General features: G+C 44.9%; 1 protein-coding gene and 1 pseudogene across 2 annotated transcripts; both read right to left on the reverse strand.

Annotated features, from left to right (window-relative positions):
* Positions 1–235: 235 nt before the first annotated feature.
* Positions 236–14,341, reverse strand: FBL (fibrillarin). Of its 2 annotated transcripts, none has more exons than XM_063111485.1 (9): positions 14,247–14,341; positions 5,999–6,169; positions 5,799–5,900; positions 5,623–5,717; positions 4,375–4,545; positions 3,134–3,266; positions 1,447–1,559; positions 479–624; positions 236–346 (listed from the first exon to the last, which is right to left on the reverse strand). In XM_063111485.1, the coding sequence occupies exons 1-9, from the start codon at positions 14,254–14,256 to the stop codon at positions 322–324; spliced, it is 966 nt and encodes a 321-aa protein (XP_062967555.1). In that variant the 5' UTR covers positions 14,257–14,341; the 3' UTR covers positions 236–321. The 2 variants fall into 2 exon arrangements, with proteins under 2 accessions (XP_062967555.1, XP_062967553.1); XM_063111483.1 differs by having other exon boundaries at positions 5,996–6,169.
* On the reverse strand, positions 9,702–10,781 carry LOC134386917 (KATNB1-like protein 1; annotated as a pseudogene).
* Positions 14,342–24,411: the final 10,070 nt, after the last annotated feature.

A 24,411-nucleotide genomic window follows, 5' to 3' on the forward strand; every position in this document is an offset into this window, starting at 1 on the left:
CAGGCTCCGCCCCCACCCCGCCATCCGCTCCCCTCACGTGACCAAAGGTAACACTCCGCGCCTGCGCGCTACTGGCATACATGCGCAGTGAGCTACCAATCCCGCCCAAGGGAAGCTGTAAGTGGAGCATGCGTTTTGTGACCAGATGAAAGTGCCCACCCCCTACCACGCAAAGGTGACCAAGGGCGCATGCGCCCTGTTGTCAAGAGCGGTCAAGGAGCAACCAACAGCCGACTAGGGAGACGGATGAGTATTTTAATAGAAAAACACACGTGCAACAGTAGCAACACACATTTCTTATAATTCAGACAGCACTGAGCTTCAATTCTTCACCTTTGGGGGTGGCCTGTGAGAGGAAAATAGGAGATGGGGGGGTCACAGCTTGTCACCACACTGGGGGTCCCCAAGAGCTTGGCACAGAGGATGTGCACTGGGACGAAAATCTCTCTCCCGGTGGATTACTGGGCCCTCTGCTTACCTGTACACACCCACAACCACAGCGTGGTCTCTTTCGTAGGGTTCTAAGGTCAACTGCTCCTGGGGCTTCATGTTCTCCTGTTGCATCTTTTTCACTTCAGAGGCGAACACCGCCTCAGCTGAGGCTGTGGAATCAATGCAGTTGGCCTACAGAGGAGAAACATTTGAAATCTGTAGCAGGGCTTTGGACTATTTACCCTTTTTTGTGCTCTTTAAACCAGAAGTATGTTTTCATTGGAAACTCAAGTGAAACTCAAGGAATGTGGTGAATGGAAGAAGTTTATGAGTGATGTATGTGGATTAGAGCAGGAAACCTTAAGTAGAATTCTATTTATTTAAAAGCCAGTGTTTAAATTTTACACCAAGGGTTGGTTTGCTTTCTACTTCCTTTTTAATAATAGTAATAATGCAGCTGAAAATAATAAAACGAATGTAGCAACAGGCTAAAAAATGGTGAACGTGGTGAAAGGTACTTGGGAGAAGTTTTCTGTATTTCAAAATACATTTTGAAAAATGCACCTAGAATTCTTCTAGTGTCTATTCTATGCCAGGATCTGTTCTAAACACTTCACATATATTCATTAATTTAATCCTTACTCAACCCTAAAAGAGACAAGACTAGTATTCCTATTTTACAAGTGAAGAAACTGAGGCACATAGGTTAGGTAATTTGCCCAAAGTCACAAAGCAAGCTGGAATTCAAACTCAGATGGTCAGACTCAGCAATCATGCACTTGAACACTACACTCTCTTGCCTCTTTAAATTCAAAGCTTGTAGTTTTGCAGACATTTTTTATTTTGTGCTGTTTGGGCGACAGGGGGTGGCTTGTAGGGAGCTGGGGTAGACATAAAGGCTGGGAATACACTGAATGATTAGGGGTGCAAAGGCCCTTTTGATTGGCTGCTTGACAACCACAGATAGAGAAGATACCTCCCTGGGACACTGCCACCCCATCTTAGACTCCTCACCTTAATGGAAATCACAAAGTGTCCTCCATTACGCAGGAAGGTATGGGCATTCAGGGCCACAATCCGGGTTTGGTCTGGCTGGGCCACATCGGCAAAGATTACATCCACCATTGCTAAGGAGAAAGGGACATGAGTTAAAAGCTGGATCTACCAGAGATCTTCCCAGATCCTCCCATGGGGCCAGTGTCCCATTACCAGCAGGTTCCTGAGAGAATCTCCCTGCCTCCAGTCTCACTTTGTCCCCACTCATCCTCCTCCTTCCACAGTGCCCCCATCATGGGTCCAAAACCCAGTCACATCACTCATTCACTCCTATTATAAACCATGGTTGCCACCTACTCTGTGGCCAGCCCTGGGCCGGGCGTGGGGGACACTGAGATGAGCCAGACCCAGACCCAGACCCTGCCCTCGAGATGCTCCCAGGTCTGGGGCGGGGGAGACAGAAACATCATCAAAAAGACAAGTAAAGGTAAGCACTTATAGGCAAGAGCATCTGCAGGACTGTCGAATGAAAAAAAGTTACAGGACAACGAGTATGGTATAAGTACATGGAAAAAAACTCACAGAAAGAAAAATGAATGAAAAGTAATATTTTTAAGGCAGTGTGCCTTGGACTGAGTATCCCCCCAAAACTTGACCCCCACTGTGACAATGTTAAGAGGATGGGAAATCCTATTATGGAAACTGAAAGGTAGGGCCTTTAAAAGTGATTAGATTATAGGTTCCCCCATGCAGTAGTGAATGGATTAAAAATGGTGGTCAGGGACATGGTTTGGAGGCTTTAAAAGGAGAGTGAGTGAGGTTAGTCTCTCTTTGCTTCCACCATCTTGCAGTGTGGGATCCCTGGGTCACTGTCACCAACACCAGATGTGTTCCTTGGATTTTGGACTTCCTAGTCTCTGAACTATAAGCAATAAATTTCATTTTCTTATAAATCACCAGGTATTTTGTTGTAACAAAAACAGAAACAGAAAAAGACTAATAAACAGTGTGGGTTTTTTTTCTTTTTAATGAAAAGGTGGTGTGTTAAAACTGATTCTTCAGTTGTGAAAAACAGACGTGGAATTTTTCTTAGCAATTACCTCTGGGGGTGGTTCATAAGGCTTTCCATATTTACATTATACTTTTTTTTTTTTTAACGAAGTCATTAACATTCAAAGGGGCCCCTCTGGGCCAGGTCATGCTTACATTGTGCTTTCTGAGCTATAATCTTACCAGATGAAAAGAACCCCTGAAAGAAGCTTTATGCACAACCAGGGGCAGTATAAAAAGTACTAGGGCTGGTTGATTAGCTCAGATGGTTAGAACACAGTGCTGGTAACACCAAGGTCAAGGGTTGGGATGCCTATACTGGCCAGCTGCCAAGAAACAAGAAAAAAAAAAGTAGAAGTAATAAAAAGTACCATGTTTTGGAGGGAGGCAGGAAGTACAGGGGATCTAAGGAGAGGGGGAGGAGATTGGAAGAGATGAGGTTGGCCCTCTAAGGGTGCCAGACATCTGAGACCCTAAAGCAGAGTCACCACCTGCATAACCTCACCTGGCTCTCCTCACCCCATGTCATTCCTGTAGACTCAAGAGGCCTGCTCTTCCATCCAAATTCCATCTGAATTAGGGCTCTGCTAGCCTCTTCCAGGAAACCTGGAGTGGCCTGTCCTACCCCACTTGGGCCAAACCCCAGACTCCTCACCGATAAGCATGCGGTATTTGTGCGGGTGCCTAGCATCCTCGATCACAGGAATAATGTTGGTCCTCTTCTTGGCCAAGTTAATGAGGTCACGGCCAGAGCGGTGGGAAAACTCAACTGCATAGACCAGACCATCCTAAAATAAATCAAATAATAATTAACAAAGATAGTACCTCTCATGGATGGAGTGGTTACTTTGGACCCATATGCTACAAATAGCATCTGTTCGAATCTCCAAATCAAAAGCCTACCATTTAATGACTTTTGTTATCATGTTCACTTTACAGATGAATAAACTGAGGTCCACAGACATGAAGTCACTGGCCAAGGGTTATTCAGCAAGTAGCAAAGCTACCAGTCCAGATTTGCCTGATCTCAGAGCCTAGGCTCCCAACAGAAGCTTAAAACCAGGAAGCCAAGGCACACAGGTGAAGTAATGAGAGCTAATAGTATTTGCAGTGGGCCAGGCACTGCTCTAAGCACTTTCCAGGAATTAACTTGTTTAGTCTTCACAACAACTCTATTTTCCAGAGGGGTAAACTGAGGCTCAGAGAGATTAAGTTAGGTAACTTGCCACATCATTTTTAAAAGCCTGCCCGAGAGCCTGGGTTTTTTTTTTTTTTTTTTTTAAAAAGATGACCAGTAAGGGGATCTTAACCCTTGGCTTGGTGTTGTCAAGCACCACGCTCAGCCAGTGAGCTAACTGGCCATCCCTATATAGGATCCGAACCCATGGCCTTGGTGTTATCAGCACCGCACTCTCCTGAGTGAGCCACAGGCCAGGCCGAGCCTGGGGTTTTTAAACACCAAATTAAACAACCTATAATCATGTAAAGGAACAAAGGGTTATGAAGTGATAAGCATGGGTCCAGGTGCCCTCTAGATGGGAAATGCATAGTCACACAGAAATGCAGCCCAGAAAACATTAGATCTCCCAGTTCTTTCAAAAGAAACCAGAAGACCAGATTTTGGAAGCATGAATTTTTAAAGAGGGTAACCAAATCTAATAGTCTGGTATATATTTTCCCAGCTCTGGGCCCTTCCAGTGTTGGTCACCCACACCCACACCTCTATCCTTGAGGACAAGGACTCAGGAGTTAGGCTGAATGAGACTGTCTCAAACTGCTCCTTTTATTCACAGGCACTGAGAGAGAAGGGCCCAACCGTAAGCCACACAGTGCAGGGAAGCAGCCAGGCACTCTGGTTCCATCTGCCATTACCCTACCCCCCACCCATCTACTCACCGGGCCTACAATGTCAGAGACGTGGGAGACAGTGGTGCCTGAGGCAGCCCCAAGGTAGAGCACCTTTGCCCCTGGCTTGATGTGGATCTGGTCCACGCCACCCAGGATTGCTGCCGCCAGCTTGGAGCGAAAGGGGTTCCAGGCTCGGTACTCAATTTTGTCATCTCCTTCCTGGGCCAGGACAGATGGGGTTGAAGTCAATTCTGGGCTCTTCTATAGGACCCCATCACCCTTAACCCTAGGGCCCTCAAAACAGACTGGGTGGTTCAGTATGAGAACTGAACATGGGTACACAGCAGTGACCATGACAGACGCAGTCCCTGCCCTCTCATGGAGGTGACTGTCTCAGGGAGAAAGGGCAGCAAAAGACAATAAACACAAAGAGTAACAGAAAGACCTAAGTACTTGTTCAACAAACATTTATTGTGCTAGCACCTGCTGTGTGCTAGACACAGTGCTAGGCACTGGAGATATATATAACAATGAACAAGACAAAGATCCCTGCCCTTAAGTATACACTAAGCTAACTAAATATAACACAGCATATTAAATGGTGACAGGTGCTAAGGAGAGAAGATGAAGCAAGGCAAGAAGATAGGAAGTATGGGGAGCAGGGCAAGGAACAGGCGAAAATGAGAAAGCATGGCCAGAGAAGAGCAGAAAAGGAGACTTCTGAGTCAGAACTGAAGACAGCAAAGGAGCTGTTCAAGTTATCTGGGGAAGAATATTCCAGGCACAGAGAAAGCAGGAAGGTCCTGAGGCAGGTATACCACTGGCCACAAAGAAAATGACATGGGATCGTAGGGCAGGGGATGGGACTGCTTTTGACAGAAAGGGAGGTGTGAAGTGGCCTTGTCACAAAGACAAGGTGACATCTGACCAGAGATGCAGATGATGAGAAGGAACAAGCCTTGCACAGAGCTGGGAGAGGAAACAGCAGGCAGGCCATTGTGGCTGGAGGGCACTTAGTTGGGGGACAGTGGGAGGAGATGGGGCCATGGAGTGGGGAGGAGGAGCTAGAACATGCAGGGCCTTCATGGCACAGTGAGGACTCAGGACTTTAACCTGAAGGTAATGGGGAGTCACAGAAGACATCTGAGGAGGGGAGTGCACGGTCTGACTTATGTATTAAGATGACCCCTGGCTGTCATGTGTAGGACACACGGTGGGAGCAGGCAGGGAGACCAGACTGCTGGTTGACACCATCAGCTGGGGCCCTGGTGGCTAGGACAGGGGCCCAGGTCTCACTGAAATCGAGACTCTCTTCTCTCCATAAACTGATTCTCCAGGAACTAGATTCTTGGTGACTAGTGCATCTTCCTTTCCTCGACAAATGAAGACACCTGCAGAAGACAGAGCAGAAGTGAGGACTCCGGGCCCCATCCACCCCTAACCTCACCTGGTTCTCTGCCTTCCCTACTCACCTTCATGCCGATGAGGTTCCACCATCACATTCTTCCCCGACTGGTTTCCCTTTTTTCCTCCCCGACCACGACCCCGGTTGCCACCAGACTGGAAGCCTCCACCTATAAGAGAGAGACACAGTAAGACAGGCTCAATTCTCTTCCCTTCTCCCACCCAGAGAAGGCCTCCTCCATCACCCCTTGCCAACCTCACTCACCACCTCTTCCTCCTCCTCCTCCTCCTCGTCCACGGCCCCTAAATCCTCCACCTCGACCTCGGCCCCCGCCAAAGCCTCCTCGGCCTCCACCAAAACCTCCTCGGCCTCCACCACGACCACCACGGTCACCAAAGCCCCCTCGGCCACCGAAGCCACCCCCACGGGGACTGAAACCTGTGGTAGAAACAAAAACAAGAATGAGGGCAACAAAGCTTACAAAGTTAAACAACCCTGTATCTAGCAATTCCACTCAGGCAAGAAAGTGGAGAAACTTGCCTGTATGCAACTGGGACACATGTCCAAGAATGTCCACAGCAGCAGAAAAGCAGGACTAACCCCAATGTCCAGCAGTGGAATGGACAAACAAAATGGACAATATTAATAATCGACAAGGAAAATGATCTTCAGTTATACACAACAGATAAATCTTAGAATCATAATTTGGTGGGGGGGCGGGCCAGTATGGGGATCCAAACCCTTAACCTTGGAGAGAACCATAATGTTAAGTGAAAAAACCAAGTTCCAAAACTCTGGCTGGCCGTTAGTTCAATTAGTTAGAACACAGCCTCATAACACCAAGGTCACGGATTTGCATACCTGTACGGGCCAGCCGCCAAAGGTAAAATTAGATTAAAAAAATAATAATAAAAACCCACATCCAATACACTATCCTGTTTATAAAGTTCAGCAACAACTAAAATTAAACAATGCTGTGCTGTGTTGATATACGGGTGACCCCACCCCAAAAGAGGCAAGGGGATGATAAATGCAAAACTCACAATATTGGTCCTTGGTAAAGAGATATTACGGGGTTAGGACAGGGTAGGAACATATAAGTAGATGCAGGTTACTGTTAATAATGTGGTTTTCTTGGTTGAATAACAGATTCACAGAATTCATTGTATTGTCAGTATTAAGTATGAAGAGCAAACCCTTTACATGTGCATGTGCTGTGGCAATAGGATTCCCTAGACCCTGGAAACGTCTTCATGCCTTCCCACCCCGACCCTGTATCTGGAAAAGTGCCAAGCCCCAAACAGAGGGGAGTTCAGCTATGTTATTCCCTGCTAACTTATCTCACTGCTTCCAAGCCTGCAGAGGTCCCTTCCAGCTCAGGGAAAAAACAAGAAAACAACCAAATGGTCCTTTAAGGATGGGCAACAGTTTACAAGCACTTTAGGGCTTGTCAATAAGATCAAAAAGTTTAGAACAAAATTGATTCAGATTTATTTTCATCACTTCTGGACAGAACATCCATTGTTCACTGAGCACAGAACAATGAAGTAGGCAGAATTCTTCTGGTGCTAACAGAATCAGTATCTGATCTTTCTGTAATGGTTTCAAAAGCTCTGAAGGACTATCCTAAAAAAATCATATGAGTTATAAAACAATAGTTAGCTTGAAAGTTAGTGATGGTTTAAAATGATCTCACATGATGTAAACTGTTCAATAATAAACTTGCTAAAGTTTTTGTAACGTGCATTATGTTAATAGCCTATGAAAGCTTCATGTATCTTAACAGCATTAAAGATTTAAATGTAGGGCCGGCCCTTGGCTCACTTGGGAGAGCGTGGTGCTGACAACACCAAGTCAAGGGTTAAGATCCCCTTACCGGTCATCTTTAAAAAAAAAAAAAAAAAAAGATTTAAATGTAACTTTTAATAGCTATTCCTTATTTATAAATATATTTATTTATTTATTCATTTATTTTTGGTGGCTGGCTGGTAAAGGGATCTGAACCTTTGACTTCAGTGTTACAACACAGCTCTCTAACCAACTGAGCTACTCAGATAACCCTAATTTTTTAAAATTGATAGTTTAGAAGGAGGGAAGAAGGTTTCGGTAACGGGCCACAATAATCAACCACATTGTATGTCGACAAAATAAAATTAAAAAAAAAACAAACAGATTAATGTATATCCTTCCAGGAAAAATAAAGTGTATCTACACTTAAAAAAATAAAAGAATTGATAGTTTAATTTTCAAAACTCCCAAACATAGCCAAGAGTTATTTACTTTTTATATTCTACTCCCTCTACAGTCTACTTTTCACATAGCAGCTAATGATGATCTCTTTAAAACAGCAAATCAGATCTCATCACTACCCTGCCCAAATCTCTCCAATGGTTTCTGCCACATCCAAAATGGAATCAAAATTCTTTTCCCTGCTTTACAAAACCCTAAATCAGTGAGTCCAACCTTTAGCTAATCCCTGGAACCTAGAGACTCTGATTTAATTGTACTGGGCATGGGGACTTTTTATTTTTTTTAAGAAATATTCAGTGAATTTACTAAATGAAGTTTAAATGATACAGAAATAAAATATATTAGAATCCTGCATACAATAAAAAGTGAATATAAATTAGCCAACTCCACGGACATTTCCAGTTAAATATTCATGAAAATACATATTCACCTTTTTATTTATATAGGGATAACATATATATACATGACATGATGATTCCAGCCAAAAAAAAAAAAAATCAGATACTAAAAACTATTCTGAAGTTTTAAAAATAGTGTGGAATATGTTTCAACATATTCCATGAATGTAAACCCCTGATTTAATTCCATGATTTTGTCATGGTAGTTGCATGGTTGGTTTTAATTTTTTTTAAACTGATATTGGTATCATAACACACTGGCTTACTAATAATTAAGGCATTTTGGGCCGGCCCATGGCTCACTTGGGAGAGTGTGGTGCTGATAACACCAAGGCCATGGGTTCTGATCCCTATATAGGGATGGCCGGTTAGCTCACTTGGGAGAGCGTGGTGCTGACAACACCAAGCCAAGGGTTAAGATCCCCTTACCAGTCATCTTTAAAAAAAAAATAATAATAATAATAATTAAGGCATTTTGCATATAGTAATCTCAGTGTGCACAAAACATTTTTACTATTATTTGCTATGACGTTTTAAACTTTCAAAGTCTTCTCAACATAAGAAAATAGCTGCACACATTTAATAGTTTTTTTAATAAAACACAATCTTAAGAAAACTAATGATGATTGGTCTTTGTGGTTCCTCGTATTAAGTCCTGTCTTATTTTTTCACATAATATAAATTATATTTTGGGGCTGAATGGTTAGCTCAGTTGGTTAGAGCACACTGTTGTAACACCAAAGTCCGGGGTTTGGATCCCTGTACGGGCCGGCCCGATAAAAAAAATTCTTATGCAGGATTGCATTAAGTCCCAGTAGTTCTTAAAACAATGTTACCAAGTAACTATATAAATCCTAAATGCAGGGGCCGGCCCGTGGCTCACTCGGGAGAGTGTGGCGCTGGGAGCGCAGCAGCGCTCCCGCCACAGGTTCGGATCCTATATAGGGATGGCGGGTGCGCTCACTGGCTGAGCACGGTGCGGGCGACACCAAGCCAAGGGTTGTGATCCCCTTGCCGGTCAAAACAAACAAACAAACAACAACAACAAAACCTGTAAATCCTAAATGCAGCAAAGGTGAACAATCTTCACAATGCACTTTCCCCTCACTAAAGTTAAAGCTGCTCCTTTTGGATTTTTTCAACTTCAACGTGAGGTAGATTGTTAGGGTTTCATTAGTGGTTTCATTATGTCACTTTTCAAAATGAAAAAAATGGCTTTGATTTCTCCACAGTTCACAGTTCTCAGAAGAGACCTTATTTTGGAAAACATATAGTCCAGGGATTTTTTGAATAAGCAAATGTTCTTTAGTAGATGAAATCTCTCAATGCAACTGTAATAAAAAAGCATCTACATCCTTAGCTATATTACCAGTATCCTGGAACCAAAGTAAAAATGGTTTTCCTGTTCCCATAATCCACTTAATTGTTATTTTAAAATCTGAATATTTCCGGGCCGGCCCGTGGCTCACTCGGGAGAGTGTGGTGCTGATAATATCAAGGCCACAGGTTCGGATCCCATATAGAGATGGCCGGTTTGCTCACTGGCTGAGCGTGGTGCTGACAACACCAAGTTAAGGGTTAAGATCCCCTTACCGGTCATCTTTAAAAAAAAAAAAAAAATTGAATATTTCCATCATCAATAATTTGTTTTGATGACAGTTCTGACCATCACCTTTTTATGACTGTTTGAAGCCAATTTAAACCAACTATTACATATTCTTCAAATTTGTTTTTAAGTAGTGACTTTACTAGAGGCAACAGGTCTATACAGGCAGCCAAGTGAAATATATTGTTTTTCTTCTTGTAAACTACTAGTGAGCACAGGAAGGCAATCTACCACAACTCCAGGATCTTCTATCCTCACCAAATAAGCTACAAGTTCACTTGTCTTTCTCCAAAAGTTAAAGCTACATTCAATCTCAGATTCCTGCTGAACAAAACTTGGCCGATTGTTTCATGGTCCTGAGAAACCTGAGAAAAAAAATAAAACCCACTAATATTTTGATGATGGGCTTTCTGTTTGTGAAGACCTGGAATCACTGGAGTGAACCAAATAACTATCATGGCACAATTTTTCAGGCAAGTGGCCTGCACAAGCCAGTTCATCTTCTTTATTTGCCATGTCACAGCCCCTACTTCTATGGGACTGTTTTTTTCTGTAACAAAGATTTGAAAAGGGATAATAAACTTTCTTTCTGCGACAGATCACCTGATATAGTTTACCTTTCCATAGCTTGTCCAACTGTTCTATTTATGTAAGCAGCCAACTGTTTTGGAGATTGTTTAAACTCCTTCATGTTCTTAGTGAAATTAGAGATACTTTTTCTAGAAAGATCAATGGAATGATCCTCAATATTATTATAAAAGCTCCAGTTTTTAACACTGTGAGTTTCAGATGCCATCTCTTAAATATCATGACCAAGTAGGATTTATTCCAGGGATGCAACACTGGTTCAATATTTGAAAATCAATCCATGTTATCCACCATATTAACAGGCAGTGCCTCATAAGTACCACAGTGCCTCAGCCCAGCCCTGGTGCTGATGAACCGCACCTGGCAGCCTAGAGCGTCCCTCAGCTCCTGGGGCCAGCCCCACGCAGGGCCATTCAAACGCAGCCCTGTAGGTATTAGGCATGGGGACTTTTTAAAGCAGCCCAAGTGATTCTGATGTGTGGCCCAAATTGAGAACCACCATCCCAAGGATCTGACCTCTGCTGACTTCTCTGACTTCACTCTCTCCATGCTGGGCCCCACATTCTTCCGCACCAAAGAACATACACAGTGCAGCTTCTTAAATCTCTCACATTTAGGGCCAGCCCATGGCTCACTTGGGAGAGTGTGGTGCTGATAACACCAAGGCCACAGGTTTGGATCCCTACATAGGGATGGCTGGTTGGCTCACCTGGGAGAGTGTGGTGCTGACAACACCAAGTCAAGGGTTAAGATCCCCTTACTGGTCATCTTTAAAAAAAAAAAAAAATCTCTAACATTTGCTGTTCCCACTGCCTGGCTCCTACAGACATTCACATGACTCCCCCACTCCTTCACTGCACTCAAGTCTCTGGTTAAATGCAACTTCTCAAAAGGGCCTTCCCTGGCCACCCTACCCTTTCCCTACTCTATTTCTCTTCATATTAACTACCATGCATGGTATTTTTAATATTATTACTGCCTGTCTCCCCCACTAGAATTGAGCTCCAAATGGACAGGGATTTTTAATTGTTTCGGTCACCACTGCATCCCTGGCACCCTCCGTAACAACTGGCAAAGTATGGGGTCAATACACACTAAATGACCAACAGTCTGCTGATGACTCTGGATCCCATTTCAAGAAGAATGCATCCCCTCTGCTCGTTCAGAAAGCGGGTGATCAAATGGTGACAGGAGAGCCCTGGTTCTTCCCCCCAAACAGCTCATGTATCCCACACAGGGAGAAGAGCCCACTGCCATTCACCACTCTAGAGAGTAAGGAAAGTTCATGGGAGTCTTGAAAATGTCACCTGGAAGACATGGATATGGAGATAATACAGCACCCACCTCACAGGGTTGTAAAGATTAAATGACTTAATACACACAAAGCACTTCACATAACGCACTGCCTAGCACACAGTTTGAGTATGATTCAAATTCAGGGGAGAGTCTGCTCTCCCCTCTACTTAAGGGAGGAGCCACTAGCTAGACCTATGTGACTCTCAGGCCTGATAGAAGATTGGGATGTGTGGGCATGTACACAGAGTGCAGCAGGGCATGAGTATAAATTTTTAATGCCAGACTCAAAACATATCTTAATCCATTTCAGGACATGGGGCTCTTAGAAAAAGGTACAAAAGTATTCACTTCACTCCTCAGAAAAAAACACATGTTCACACATAGTTTTCTGGGCAAGTTTGGGTGAGGGGCTCCATAGACCCCTGATTTAAAATCTGTTCTCCTGTCAAAGCCTTCTCCATCTCAAAAATGGTAACTCCAAGGGCTGGCCCGTGGCTCACTTGGGAGAGAGTGGTACTGACAACACCAAGTCAAGGGTTAGGATCCCCTTACCAAGCATCTTTAAAAAAAAAAAAGGTAACTCCATCCTTCCAGTTACACCCCAAAATCCTTAATTATCCTTGACTCCTCTCCCATACCCACAAACTGCTGGCTCTTTCTTCAAAATATATTCCCAAATCATGACAATCTGTCAGCACATCCACTGTGACCACCCTGGTCCAAGCCACACCATCTCCTAGGCTGCAGCAACAAACTTCCACTAATGTGCCTGCTTCTACATACACTACCCTAAAAGTCTTTTATACACAGAAGAAAAAACATCTCTTTTAAAAATGTCAATCAGACTGCATCATGCCCTGGCCCAAAATCTCTCAAAGGCTTCTTCCTCTCTCTCAGACTAAAATCCTTACTGAGGAACTGACTCCCGACACCTTCTACGACTTCACATTCTACTACGCAGTGGAGGAAGGTTGGAAGGACGGTGTATCCTCCATTCCTGGGGGAATCACAGACCACAGATGCCTGCAGACATAGCAGGGTCTCAGTGGGAGACATACACAGCCTAGTACTCCCCACCCCACTTCATCAAGGGATCCCCAAACACTGAAGAGAAAGGGAGCTTAGGACGAGACGAGACAAAGGCATGGATCCACAAATGCCACCCCCAGGTGACCCCCATCTCTCCACATACACACACAGAAGTAGGAGGAGGAGACGGAGGGAAAAAAGAAAACCTGTACTTGGGAAACAGGCCCTTTTGGCCATGGTGGAAAATTCCTTAAATTCAGTGAAGCAAGTTCTCACACGGGGAGGATAGGGCTTGAACACGCCTGACTTAGGGAGTACTTAGACACCAGGGAGAAGGATCCTAATTTTGTTCCCCTTGAGAAAGATACAGATAACAATTAGAAGCAATACTGTTGTATGTCAAGCACTGTGCTATTTTAAAAATATGATCTCACTTAATCCTAACTGGGCGCGATTTTATTGATGAGAAAACAGAGGCTCGGAGAGGTAAAGCCACTTGCCTAAGGTCACACAGTAGGCTACGAAGCTGAGCCAGAACTAAAACGATGAACTAAGGCTCTCTTCTGTCAAAGCCAGGATTCTCATCATTCCACAATGAAGGGGGTGAGGTTGGTTCTTCAGAACCTCGGGGGATATCGAATAAATAAAACCACTCATATTCTGCAACTACCCCCTACCCCCGCTAATGCCGGACTTGTGAAGTTTCGTCTTCCCCCAGAATTGGGAATCCTAGACCCTAATCCCCACTCCATCCCTGGGGACTCGCCCCCCGAAGTGTAGACAGCGGGAAAGTAGACCAGAAAGGGCCGCAAACTACCAAGCAGGGAGTCCTCGTCCACTCTGGCCCACATCGAGAAGCTGAGTTGGGGGTCAGGAGGATGATGGTGGCGGTGGCGACAGGGGAGGCAAACGGGGAGCTTCCCAGACCTAGCCCCCGGACGCAAGATCAGGACTCTCCATCTCCGACCCTAGTGAGATTTCTAAAACCCACGCCCAGAGAACCACGAACCCAGACTCTGGGTCAAGACCCTCGAGCGCCGCCCCCGGCCCAATATCCAAAGCCTCTAGTGACGGCCTCCATGAGACGAATCCCAGGGCAAGACCCCCAATCCCAGGCTCAAGGCCCTTGACTCACGACCGTGACCTCCTTAGCCAGTCACAAACCCCCAGACCCTGTGGGCTTAGGATCGATCGCAGGGAAGAACCAGGACTCCCTCCTCACACGAGACCCGATCCCGGGCTCAGAATCCCTGTCCCCAAGCCAAGGCCCCGCCCCTCCGATTCCAGTCTGGCACCCGATTCCCGCCCGGACCCAGTCGCTGACCCAAACCCCAAGCCCGGTCTGCACCTGGCTTCATGGCGAGCACTGAGCTGCGCTACTCTGGAGTCTGCAGCGTCCTAACTCCACGAGTCCGGGGCTTTCGCACGTGGAAAGGAGCGCAGGCGCGCGGCGACGTGTGGCCCGTGTCGCAATCACGTAGCCCCGCCCGCGGGTTTACAGCCTCGCGCCTGGGTCTGGGTGTGCGCGTGTGGGCGGGGATTCCTGAGCCTGTCGAGACACCGCCTCCTCCCCCAGCTCTCTGCGCTCGCTCCCTCCGCTTCCTTCTCGTTTCCCCTTAACGTGTGTGAGGCCAGTAAACAGAGATCATGCCCAGGCCCTCGGCAGGGGCTGTGCCCTCTGCCCCTCTTCTCTATTCATAGCTAACTCCCTAAGGCCCCGTCTACATCCAAAAAGCCTTCCTTAGTCCATTTCCACCCCCAAGAATAGGGGCCTACTCTGGGCTCCCATTCATATATTCAAAAACATTTACTGAACACAGCAGTAAACAAGACATAAAAATCCCCATCCTCCTGTAGCTCATCTTTTAATGGCAGATACAGACACCAAACTAGTTAATAAAATAGCTGAATATTCGAAGGCAATAAGTGCTTTGGAGAAAATAACATCAGGGAACGGGGATACGGATTGTGAGGTGTGTGTGTGTGTGTGTGATATTTTTTATAGGGTGATTAAGGATTGCATCAGGTGACTTTTGGGCCAAGCGCTAAAGAAGGTGAGGAGTGAGGCATGCATCTCTCTGGGGGAAGAGAGTTCCAGGCAGGGAGAACTGTAGGTGCAAAGGCCCTGAATCAGGAGAGAGATGGAGGGTCGGAGAAACTCAGAAGTGTGGTTAGAGTAGAGTGAGCAAGGGGGAGAGTTGGGAGGAGATAAGGGAAGGGAGGGCGGATTGTGTGGGGCCTTGTGGGTCATGGTGAGGTTCAATGGTGAGGACTTTGGCTTTTACCCTGAATGTGATGGAGCCATGGAAGGGTTCTAAACAGAGAAAGAATGTGATCTGATAAGGGGTCGCACTGGCTGCATACGGGGAACAGATTATGGGAGTAAGGGTGAGAGCAGGTAGACAAGGAGGGGCCTGCTGCAATGGACCAGGTAGGAGACGAGGATGGACAAGATCAGAGTGGGGTCAGAGGACGGGACGAGAATTTTGTGCTTCATAATTTAATAATATTAATATTCATCCTTATATTCATTCCACAAAGCAAAGCACTGTTGCCTTGGAGATTAAGTTTCCAACACATGAATTTTGGGGGACACATTCAGGCTATAGCATAGGTGTTCACTGTACATTTCTTCAAACTTTTCTTTATGTTTGAAAAGGAAGCGGGGTGGGCCGGCCTGTGGCTCACTCGGGAGAGTGTGGTGCTGATAACACCAAGGCCACGGGTTCGGATCCCATATAGGGATGGTCGGTTTGCTCACTGGGTGAGCGTGGTGCTGACAACACCAAGTCAAGGGTTAAGATCCCCTTACCGGTCATCTTTTTAAAAAAAAAAAAAAAGAAAAAAAAAGAAAAGGAAGCGGGGAGTTAAATAGGTGGAGCAAAGGAAATTTTTAGGGCATTGAAACTACTTGGTGTGACTCTATTGATACTGGGGCCGCTCAGTTCCTGGCCTGGCTTGCCAAAATTTGATTCAAGGCACAGGTCTGGCTGCCTGTTCCCTTTCTTTCTTTTTTTAAAAAGATGCTCGGTAAGGGGACCCTAACCCTTGACTTGGTATTGTCAGCACCACGCTCTCCCAAGTGAGCCACAGGCCGGCCCCTACCTGTTCCCTTTCGAAAACAAACCACTCAAAGGTCAAATGTTGATGAAAATGGAAGTCAGCTTTTATTCAGGAATACTGGTGACCTGAGGAAAGATGTTAGCCTAACCCATGTCTCTGGTAAACCTGAAGGAGAATAGCCAGACTAAAGTCATCTCCAAACTCAGATTTACTGAGGGGTTTTTAAAGAATGGGCTGAGGGAATGGAATGCGGGAATTGAAGCGCAAGAGGGATGCGGATGTGAGTCACGAGGGCTTCATGCAAGGTCTCAAGTGCAAAGTCTCGCCTGTTGTCTAGTTTCTGCTCCCATCCTTGCTCTTACCTGAGGGTCTGGATATTATGTGGAAGTCTGCAGCTCCAGGCTGGATGGAAAACCACTTTACATTCATGTAAATAATGTCATCTTGGTTATTTGATATAAGGTTCATAATATCAAATAACCATAGGAAAAGAGGGAACTCAGAGCAGTACATGCCAGGAAAAAAACTGTGTCCTTTTAAAATCTTTTGGAGCCCATCTGGTTTTAGGTCCCAACATGGCTTCAGTCCTGCTCACTCCAATAGTATAATAATGCAAACATGTCATGATATATTTGTCAAAACCCACATAATGTACAACACCAAGAATAAATTGTAATGTGAACTATGGACATTGGTGATAAAAAACGCATCAGTGTAAAAACAAAACAAAACAAAACAAACAAACAAACAAAAAAACGCATCAGTGTAGGTTCCTTGTTTCTTCATAACAAAACTCCTTGAAAGAATTTTCTAGACTTACTGACTTCACTTCTCATCTTTCTCCTGGATCCATTCCAATCAGATTATCCCCTCCATCACTGCACCAAAATAGCTTTTTTCAAGGTCACCAAAGACATCCATGTTGCTAAAGCCAATGAGAAATTTTCCACCCTGATCCTACTTGACTATGAATGGCATTTGACACTCCCTCCCGCTTAATATGCTTTAAAAAAAATTTTTTTTTTTAATTTAATATGTTTTTTTCACTTGGCTTTCAGGACCCCACATTCTTTTTTTTTTTTAAGGGAAGAAAGATAAATGTCTGACTTAAGAGACCAAAAGGGCTCTCGTCAGGTGTTTCTATAAATTCTCTCCAAACTGGGGAGAGTCAAGGGTCCCCAGACTCCTCCCCAGGTCAGGAGTGGAGGGAAGACCATGCAGGCCTAATGTTGGAAAGTTCTAGGTCTGACTTGTGTGACCTTGAGTTTCCTCTTCATGTCACTAAGCTGTGTTCCCATCGCTACCATGGAGATGTTTTGTGAGGACTCTCTGGGATAATGCTCTTTACCAGGGAGGTGCTTTCATCACTCAGCCAACAAATGACTTGAAAGTACTTGTATTTTAAATTATCCCTTCACCTTAAATTCTTCTTTTGACACCAAGAGCCCCTTTTTGCTGGCGCACTATTGTCCCCCCTCTGGCCACAGTCACTGGAGGGTGTCTGTCCACTCCCAGATCCCCTGCCTCCAGACGTGGGTGAAGTAGGCCTTGCTGAACATGCCTGCTGTGGACCTGCAGTGCCATGCCCAACTCCTCCTTGCCTCGCTGTAGCCCTGGCCCCCACGGAGGCAAAGCCAGAGGTGGAGGAGCGTTGGGATGGCTGCATGTAAGCATGTTATGAGGGGACAGGGCTGGGCCACACAGAGAAGCCTCAGAGGCAGGCAGACCAGTCCTATTATCTCAGGTGTCCTGGCCTTTCCCTGAGGAGACGCTGGGAGAGTCTAAGGAAACCCAGTCTCGATACCACCGCCCGGCTCCTTGTCCTCAGCAGGCGTGTTGCAGGTCAGGTGGACCAACACGCTGCTCTGGGGCACCCTCTCAGTGGATCCAGAGTCCCCATCTTTGCTGGGCCTCACCCCAGAACAGGGAACTGAGAAATGGGCAGCCAGGACCCCATCATATCCTCACAGGAGGAGCCACTCTTGGGGACGCCCAGACCACATGGCTTAGCAGGGGGTGTGTCCCAGGCCACAGGGGTGAGGAGCAGCTTTATTTCTGCAAGGGCCCTGGAGCAGGGAGGCTGCCTTTTAGTTAGGGCCTCCAGGGAGCCCTGTCTTCCCGCAGGTGCTGAAAGGACGGGTCTGCAGCAATGGCCTCTCCCACCTGCCACAGGAGCTTCTCTGGCCACAGCAAGAGTGTGCTGGTGTTCACTGTCTGGAAGCTGAGGTGCTTGATCACAGACCCCAGCACCTCCACCACGTGGCCGAATTGAAAGGGCCTGCTGGGGGACTCCCTCCAATCCCTCCTCCTGGATGAGGAGCCTCCTTTCAGCAATGACCTTCAGGACATGGTAAAATTCTTCAGATTGATCCCCCAGTACCTCATGGTGACCTGCAGAGGTGCGAGTCTTTGAGGTGGAGACAGCCCTGCAGAACAGAGCGTTCCCATGGCTGTACATTTTCCAGGAGCTGACGGAGTCTCTGTGGGGCATGTGGTCCTCGGGGTTCCAGCTGTATTCCGACACCACAATTTGCAATGTGTGCAACCACGTCTCCTATTTCTATGGCAGGCAGTGGAGTCGAGCTTCCCTGCTCTTCACCCCGTGTGGGTGGTCGCGGCCCTCGGTGGAGGCGCTGCAGAACACGCAGGACACGGGAGCAGCAGGTAGCGCTGGAAGAAGCTGGCTGACCCCCGCATCCTCCTAGTGTCCTCCCACCTCACTGGCCGCCCTGCCTGGGTTTTTTAACCAATTCCCTCACTGCCCTGATCTCTTCATCTTATAGTGCCTCAGGGCTTCTGCTTCCCTCATCTTCTCTTCTGTTCCTACTATTCCCTTGATGATTCATCCGTTTTCATTGTATTCAAAGCAGGCGACTCCCACGTTTATCTCTCCAGCTTGGACTTCTTCCTTGAATTCCAGACTGACACGTCCAACTGCCTAATTGACCTTTCTCCTCTGATATAGACATGCATTAGTTTCCTGTAACAAATTACCACATATAAGGTGGCTTACACCAACAGAAATTTATTCTCTCAATGTTCTGGAAGCCAGAAGTTCAAAATTAAGGTGTCTGCAGGACTTCACTCCCACAAAAGCTCACGGGAAAAATCCATTCCTTGCCTCTCCCAGCTTCTCGTGGCTGTTGGCATGCCTTGGTTTGTGGCCGCATAGTCTCTGAATCTGTCTTCTCGTTGCCTTCTCTGTGAGTGTCAAATTTCCCTCTGCCTCCTCGCTATACATATGATTGCATTTATGGTGCACCCGGATAATCCAGGACGCTCTCCCTATCTCAAGATGCTCAACCTAATCACATCTGCAAAGACCACTTATCTAAATAAGGTAGTATTTCCAGGTTCTAGGGATTAGGAGCTGATATCTTTGGAGAAGGGGGCATTTTCAGACTACCACAAGACATTTCAAACTTAACACATAGGAGGTATGCAAGCAAATTTACCGAATAAATGCAGGAATGGCCACAGCAGGCTCCTAAGTGTTACTGCTAGGCACACTTTTCAGTGAAAAACCAAATTAGGATCAAGGTGCAGAACTCTTCAAAGGCTGTTATGGCTGGGACCTTTATAACTCAATGAATTTTCTTTTAAATTTTATAACAAAATTTTATTTATTTATTTTTTTAAAGGAAAATCTGTTTTTTTTTTTTTTTTTAATGACAGCTACAGTTTTTATTTATTTATTTTTTTCGTGACCGGCGCTCAGCCAGGGAGTGCACTGGTCATCCTTATATAGGATCCGAACCCGCGGCGGCGGGAGCGTCGCCGCGCTGCTAGCGCAGCACACTACCGAGTGCGCCACGGGCTCAGCCCTTATAACAAAATTTTAAATCCTTCACAAAACAGAATATAAGAACCCCCATTGGGCCAGCCCATGTCTCACTCGGGAGAGTGTGGTGCTGAAAACACCAAGGCCATGGGTTTGGATCCCATATAGGGATGGCCGGTTAGCTCACTTGGGAGAGTGTGGTGCTGACAACACCAAGTCAAGTGTTAAGATCCCCTTACTGGTCATCTTTAACAACAACAACAACAAAAATCAACAACTGTGAACATATTGTCAGCTGTTTTTTCTTTCTCCACCCTCTTTTTTTTTCCTGGGTTGGAGTATTTTAAGGTAAATCTCGATATGATGCCATTTAACCCCCATGTACTTATGTGTGCATCTCTTAATAAAAAAGAAGAAGGGCCGGCCCGTGGCTCACTCGGGAGAGTGTGGTGCTGAGAACACCAAGGCCCCGGGTTCGGATCCCATATACGGATGGCCGGTTCGCTCACTGGCTGAGCGTGGTGCTCACAACACCAAGTCAAGGGTTAAGATCCCCTTACCGGTCATCTTTTAAAAAAAAAAAAAAAAAAAAAAAAAGAAGAAAACATTTTCTTACATTATCATACCTAACAAAATCAACAAGTCCTTTGTATAATCTAGTAGCAGTCCATATCTATATTTCCTCAATGATCTAAAAAATGTGATTTTTAAAAATTGCTGGGCTGGCCAGTTAAGTCAGTTGGTTCGAGCGTGGTGTTATAACACCAACATCAAGGGTTTGGATTCCCATACCCACCAGCCGCCAAAAAATAAAATGAAATAAAAATTAAAAAAAAAAAAAGAAATTGCTGATAGTTTAAATCAGGATCCAAACAAGGTCTCATTTGGTTGTTTCTCTCTGTCTCTGTCTCTTGTCTCTTTGTCTCTCTCTCTCTCACACACATACAGAGGTATACATTTTTTGTCCAAGAATCTTCAGGGATTATAATTTATTTATTTTTAATTCTTTTTTTTTTTTTTTGGAAGCACGACAAGCATACAGAAAAGTGCATGTAACTGTCCAATTTGCAACGTGTGCAAACTATGAGTTATCACTAAGTGAACAAACTGCATAATTACCACCCAGATCAATAAATAGAACATTGGGGCTGGCCTGTGGCTCATTCAGGAGAGTGCGGTGCTGTTAACACCAAGGCCACGGGTTCGGATCCCATATAGGGATGGCCAGTTTGCTCACTGGGTGAGCGTGGTGCTGACAACACCAAGTCAAGGGTTGAGATCTCCTTACTGGTCATCTTTAAAAAATAAATAAATAAATAAATAAATAGAACATTACCAGTACCCCCCCCCCCCCAAACTCCCTTGTGCCTCTTCTTTTAGGTTTCATTTACTGTGTACACTGTTCTAACCCTTCTTTCTTCACTTCATAATATATCCTGGAGATCACTCCAGAACAGTTTATAGAGATTTTTCTTATTTTTCATTCATCTGCATAGTAGTCCACCATGTAGGTGAAACGTCATTTATTTGACCAGTCCCCTACTAATAGGCAAATGAATCGTTTCCAGTCTTTTTCCATTGCAAGAGTGCTACAATGAACACTTACATAAGCTTACATCCTTTTATTGCCAGTGTATCTTTAGGTTAGATTCCTAGAAGTAAGATTGATGGGTCAAAAGATAAATGCAAGGGCCGGCCCGTGGCTCACTCGGGAGAGTGTGGTGCTGATAACACCAAGGCCACGGGTTCAGATCCTATATAGGGATGGCCGGTTGGCTCACTAGCTGAGCGTGGTGTTGACAACACCAAGCCAAGGGTTGAGATCCCCTTACCGGCCATCTTTAAAAAAGAGATAAATGCATCTGTAATTTTGCCAGACACTGAATAATAGATCTGCAACATAACCAGCACCACTATAGACAAGCCCAAGTACAAAATGGCACCATCCACCTCTTCCCTTCCCCTCCCCTCCCCCATTCTCTTTTACAAGTCTCATGGTTTCGGAGAAAGTGAAGCTTTCAGCATTTCTGCATGCGCAGAACTCTCCATCCCCATGACCTAACTCAATCCCCACCCCGGAATTACATCACCCAGCTCTTGGCGCCAACATACCAATATAGGCTCCCACCACCCTAGGTTAGCTGATGCCCTCCATTTTCAGGGCAGCCCCAGGCTGCCTGCCACTTTGAGTACAGCTTGGCAGATTCTTTTCCTTTAATAAAGCTTGAGCGGTACCTGGCATCTCAGCTCACTTTCTTTCACTGATAAATTTTCCTGCGTTGGAATTACATATTTTGCATTCTCACTGGTAACAAACAAGAGTGTTCTTTTGTTCATAGCTGTGTCAACAAATTATATTGTCGTTTTGTAATTTTGCCTATCTGATAGGTGAGAAGGGGTATCTCAGGGTAGTTCAAATTTCATTTCTCTTAACATGAACAGGAATGAGCATGCCTTATGTTTTAGAGCTATTTGTATTTCTTTTGCTATAAACTATTCAGGTCTTTTGCCTATTTTTCTATTGGATCATTACTTTTTTCCCCTTCCTTTTTAGGACCTCTTGTTCTTTTTTTTTTTTTTAATTTTTTTTCTTGAAGGAAAATTGATCCTAGGTGAGACTCAACAGCAAAATTCAGTAGAGGGCACTGGCTTTGGTGAAAAACACACCTGGATTCAAATCTAGGCTTCATCATTTCCAAATTGTTCACCTTTGGGCAAGTTATTTAACGTCACTGAGCCTATTTCTTTATGTCTATATTCATTTCATAGGGTTATTGTGAAGCTCAGAAATACTATATGTGAAGAACCTGATATATTGTATGCATTCAACATATTTAGGTTTCTTTCTCTGGCAATTGTCTGTTTATATTCTCAGCCCCCCCCCCTTTTTTTCCTCCTAATTGGCTTGTCTTTTTCTTATTGATTTGAAGGAGCTTTTTGAATGCTGTGGATACTAGTCCTTTGTTATGTATGTTGCAAATCTTTCCGCTGTGTTTTTTGTTGACCATTTATTCATTCAGCAAACATGTACTGAGCTCCTACTACGTGTCAGATACTGTGGTAGGTGCTTGGAATTGAAAGAAAGAGAGGTGAGGTGCCAGGTACCGTTCAAGCTTTATTAAAGGAAAAGAATCTGCCAAGCTGTGCTCAAAGTGGCAGGCAGCCTGGGGCTGCCCTGAAAATGGAGGGCATCAGCTAATCCAGGGCAGTGGGAGCTTATATTGGGATGTTGGCGCCAAGAGCTGGGTGATGTAATTCAAGGGTGGGGATTGAGTTAGGTCATGGGGATGGAGAGTTCTGCGCATGCGGAAATGCTGAAAGTTTCTTTTTCTCCGAAACCATGAGACTTCTTGTAAAAGAGAATGGGGGAGGGGAAGGGAAGAGGTGGACGGTGCCATTTGTACTTGGGCTTGTCTAAAATGGCGCTGGTTATGTTGCAGATCTATTAGGAATAAAGTGGTGAATGAGGCAGATATAGTCTCTGCCCTTGAGTTACTTCTGATTGGACAGAAAGTCAAACAAAAGTAAGTATAAAGTGTGATAAATGCTAGGAAGGAAGGAAGCAAGAGACTGGGACAGAAGGGAATCCATTTTAGGTGGGGTGTCATGAAAGGCCTCTCTAAGGTAGTGACATTTAAGTTACCAAGGAGCCCATCATGTGATGAATGGAGGGACAGCATATCACGAAGTAAATGGCAAAATTTGACATGCTCAATAAATTGAAAGATCAGGTTCTGAAATCATAATTGGCAAAGAGGACAGTGATAGGAGATAAGTCAGAAGAGGTTGACAGGGCTTTGTAGGACAAAGTGAAGGAATTTGATTTTATTTTAAGAGAAATTTTCAGCTAATAATCCTGTTTATATTTTAAGATTCCTCTAGTGGCTGTGAGCATGGATTATGGGAGGGGAAGAATAGATAGTAAGCTATTGTGTTGTCAACCTGAGTGAGGATGATGACTTGTACCATGTGGTGACAGGGGGCATGATAAGAAAAGGCAGATTTCAGGTATGTTTTGATACCATTTAACATGATTTGTTGATGAACTGAGTGGAGGGCAATGGGGAGGGAGGAATCAAGAATAATTCCCCATTTTCTGGCGGCTAGACTTACTGGGTACTGGTAGTGCTATTTGCTGAGTTAGGGAGGACCATCATGGAAAGGGTAAGGGACAGGTTTGGAAGGGAACCAAGACTTTAATTTTTGACTTGTTCATAGGATTAACACATTAAATCCTCACTTCAACTCTATAAGTACTATCATTAACTCTACTTTAAAGATAAGGATACTGTAGGGCCAGCCCGTGGCTCACTTGGGAGAGCGTGGTGCTGACAACACCAAGTCAAGGGTTAAGATCCCCTTACTGGTCATCTTTAAAAAAAAAAAAAAGATAAGGATACTGAGCCAGAGAGAAATTAAGTAACTTGCTATGGTTATAAATGATAAAGCCAGGATCTATTGACCTTTTTCTCCATTTCCACTCCTTCCCTCCATCCAATCATTCATCTCATCCATCCATTCTTGTAATTATCCATTTCCTCATCTTTCTATTTCCCCATCCATCCTTTTCCCAATCCACCAATCTGTCTCTTCATCTACTCATGCAATTATCCATCCATCCACTTTCCACCTAATAAGTATTCACCATGTGTCAGATTCCCCAGGCATC

Source organism: Cynocephalus volans, chromosome 10, assembly GCF_027409185.1.
Source record: "Cynocephalus volans isolate mCynVol1 chromosome 10, mCynVol1.pri, whole genome shotgun sequence".
Classification (NCBI taxonomy): Eukaryota; Metazoa; Chordata; class Mammalia; order Dermoptera; family Cynocephalidae; genus Cynocephalus; species Cynocephalus volans.

Bases quoted from the DNA above. Each gene is read 5' to 3' on its own strand.
- FBL (XM_063111483.1), bottom strand. The intron at 5,901-5,995 runs GTGAGTGAGGTT...TCTCTCTTATAG, and splicing joins AGGAGGAGGAGGAAGAGGTG to GTGGAGGCTTCCAGTCTGGT. The intron at 347-478 runs GTAAGCAGAGGG...TTCCTCTCACAG, and splicing joins GTGGTTGTGGGTGTGTACAG to GCCACCCCCAAAGGTGAAGA.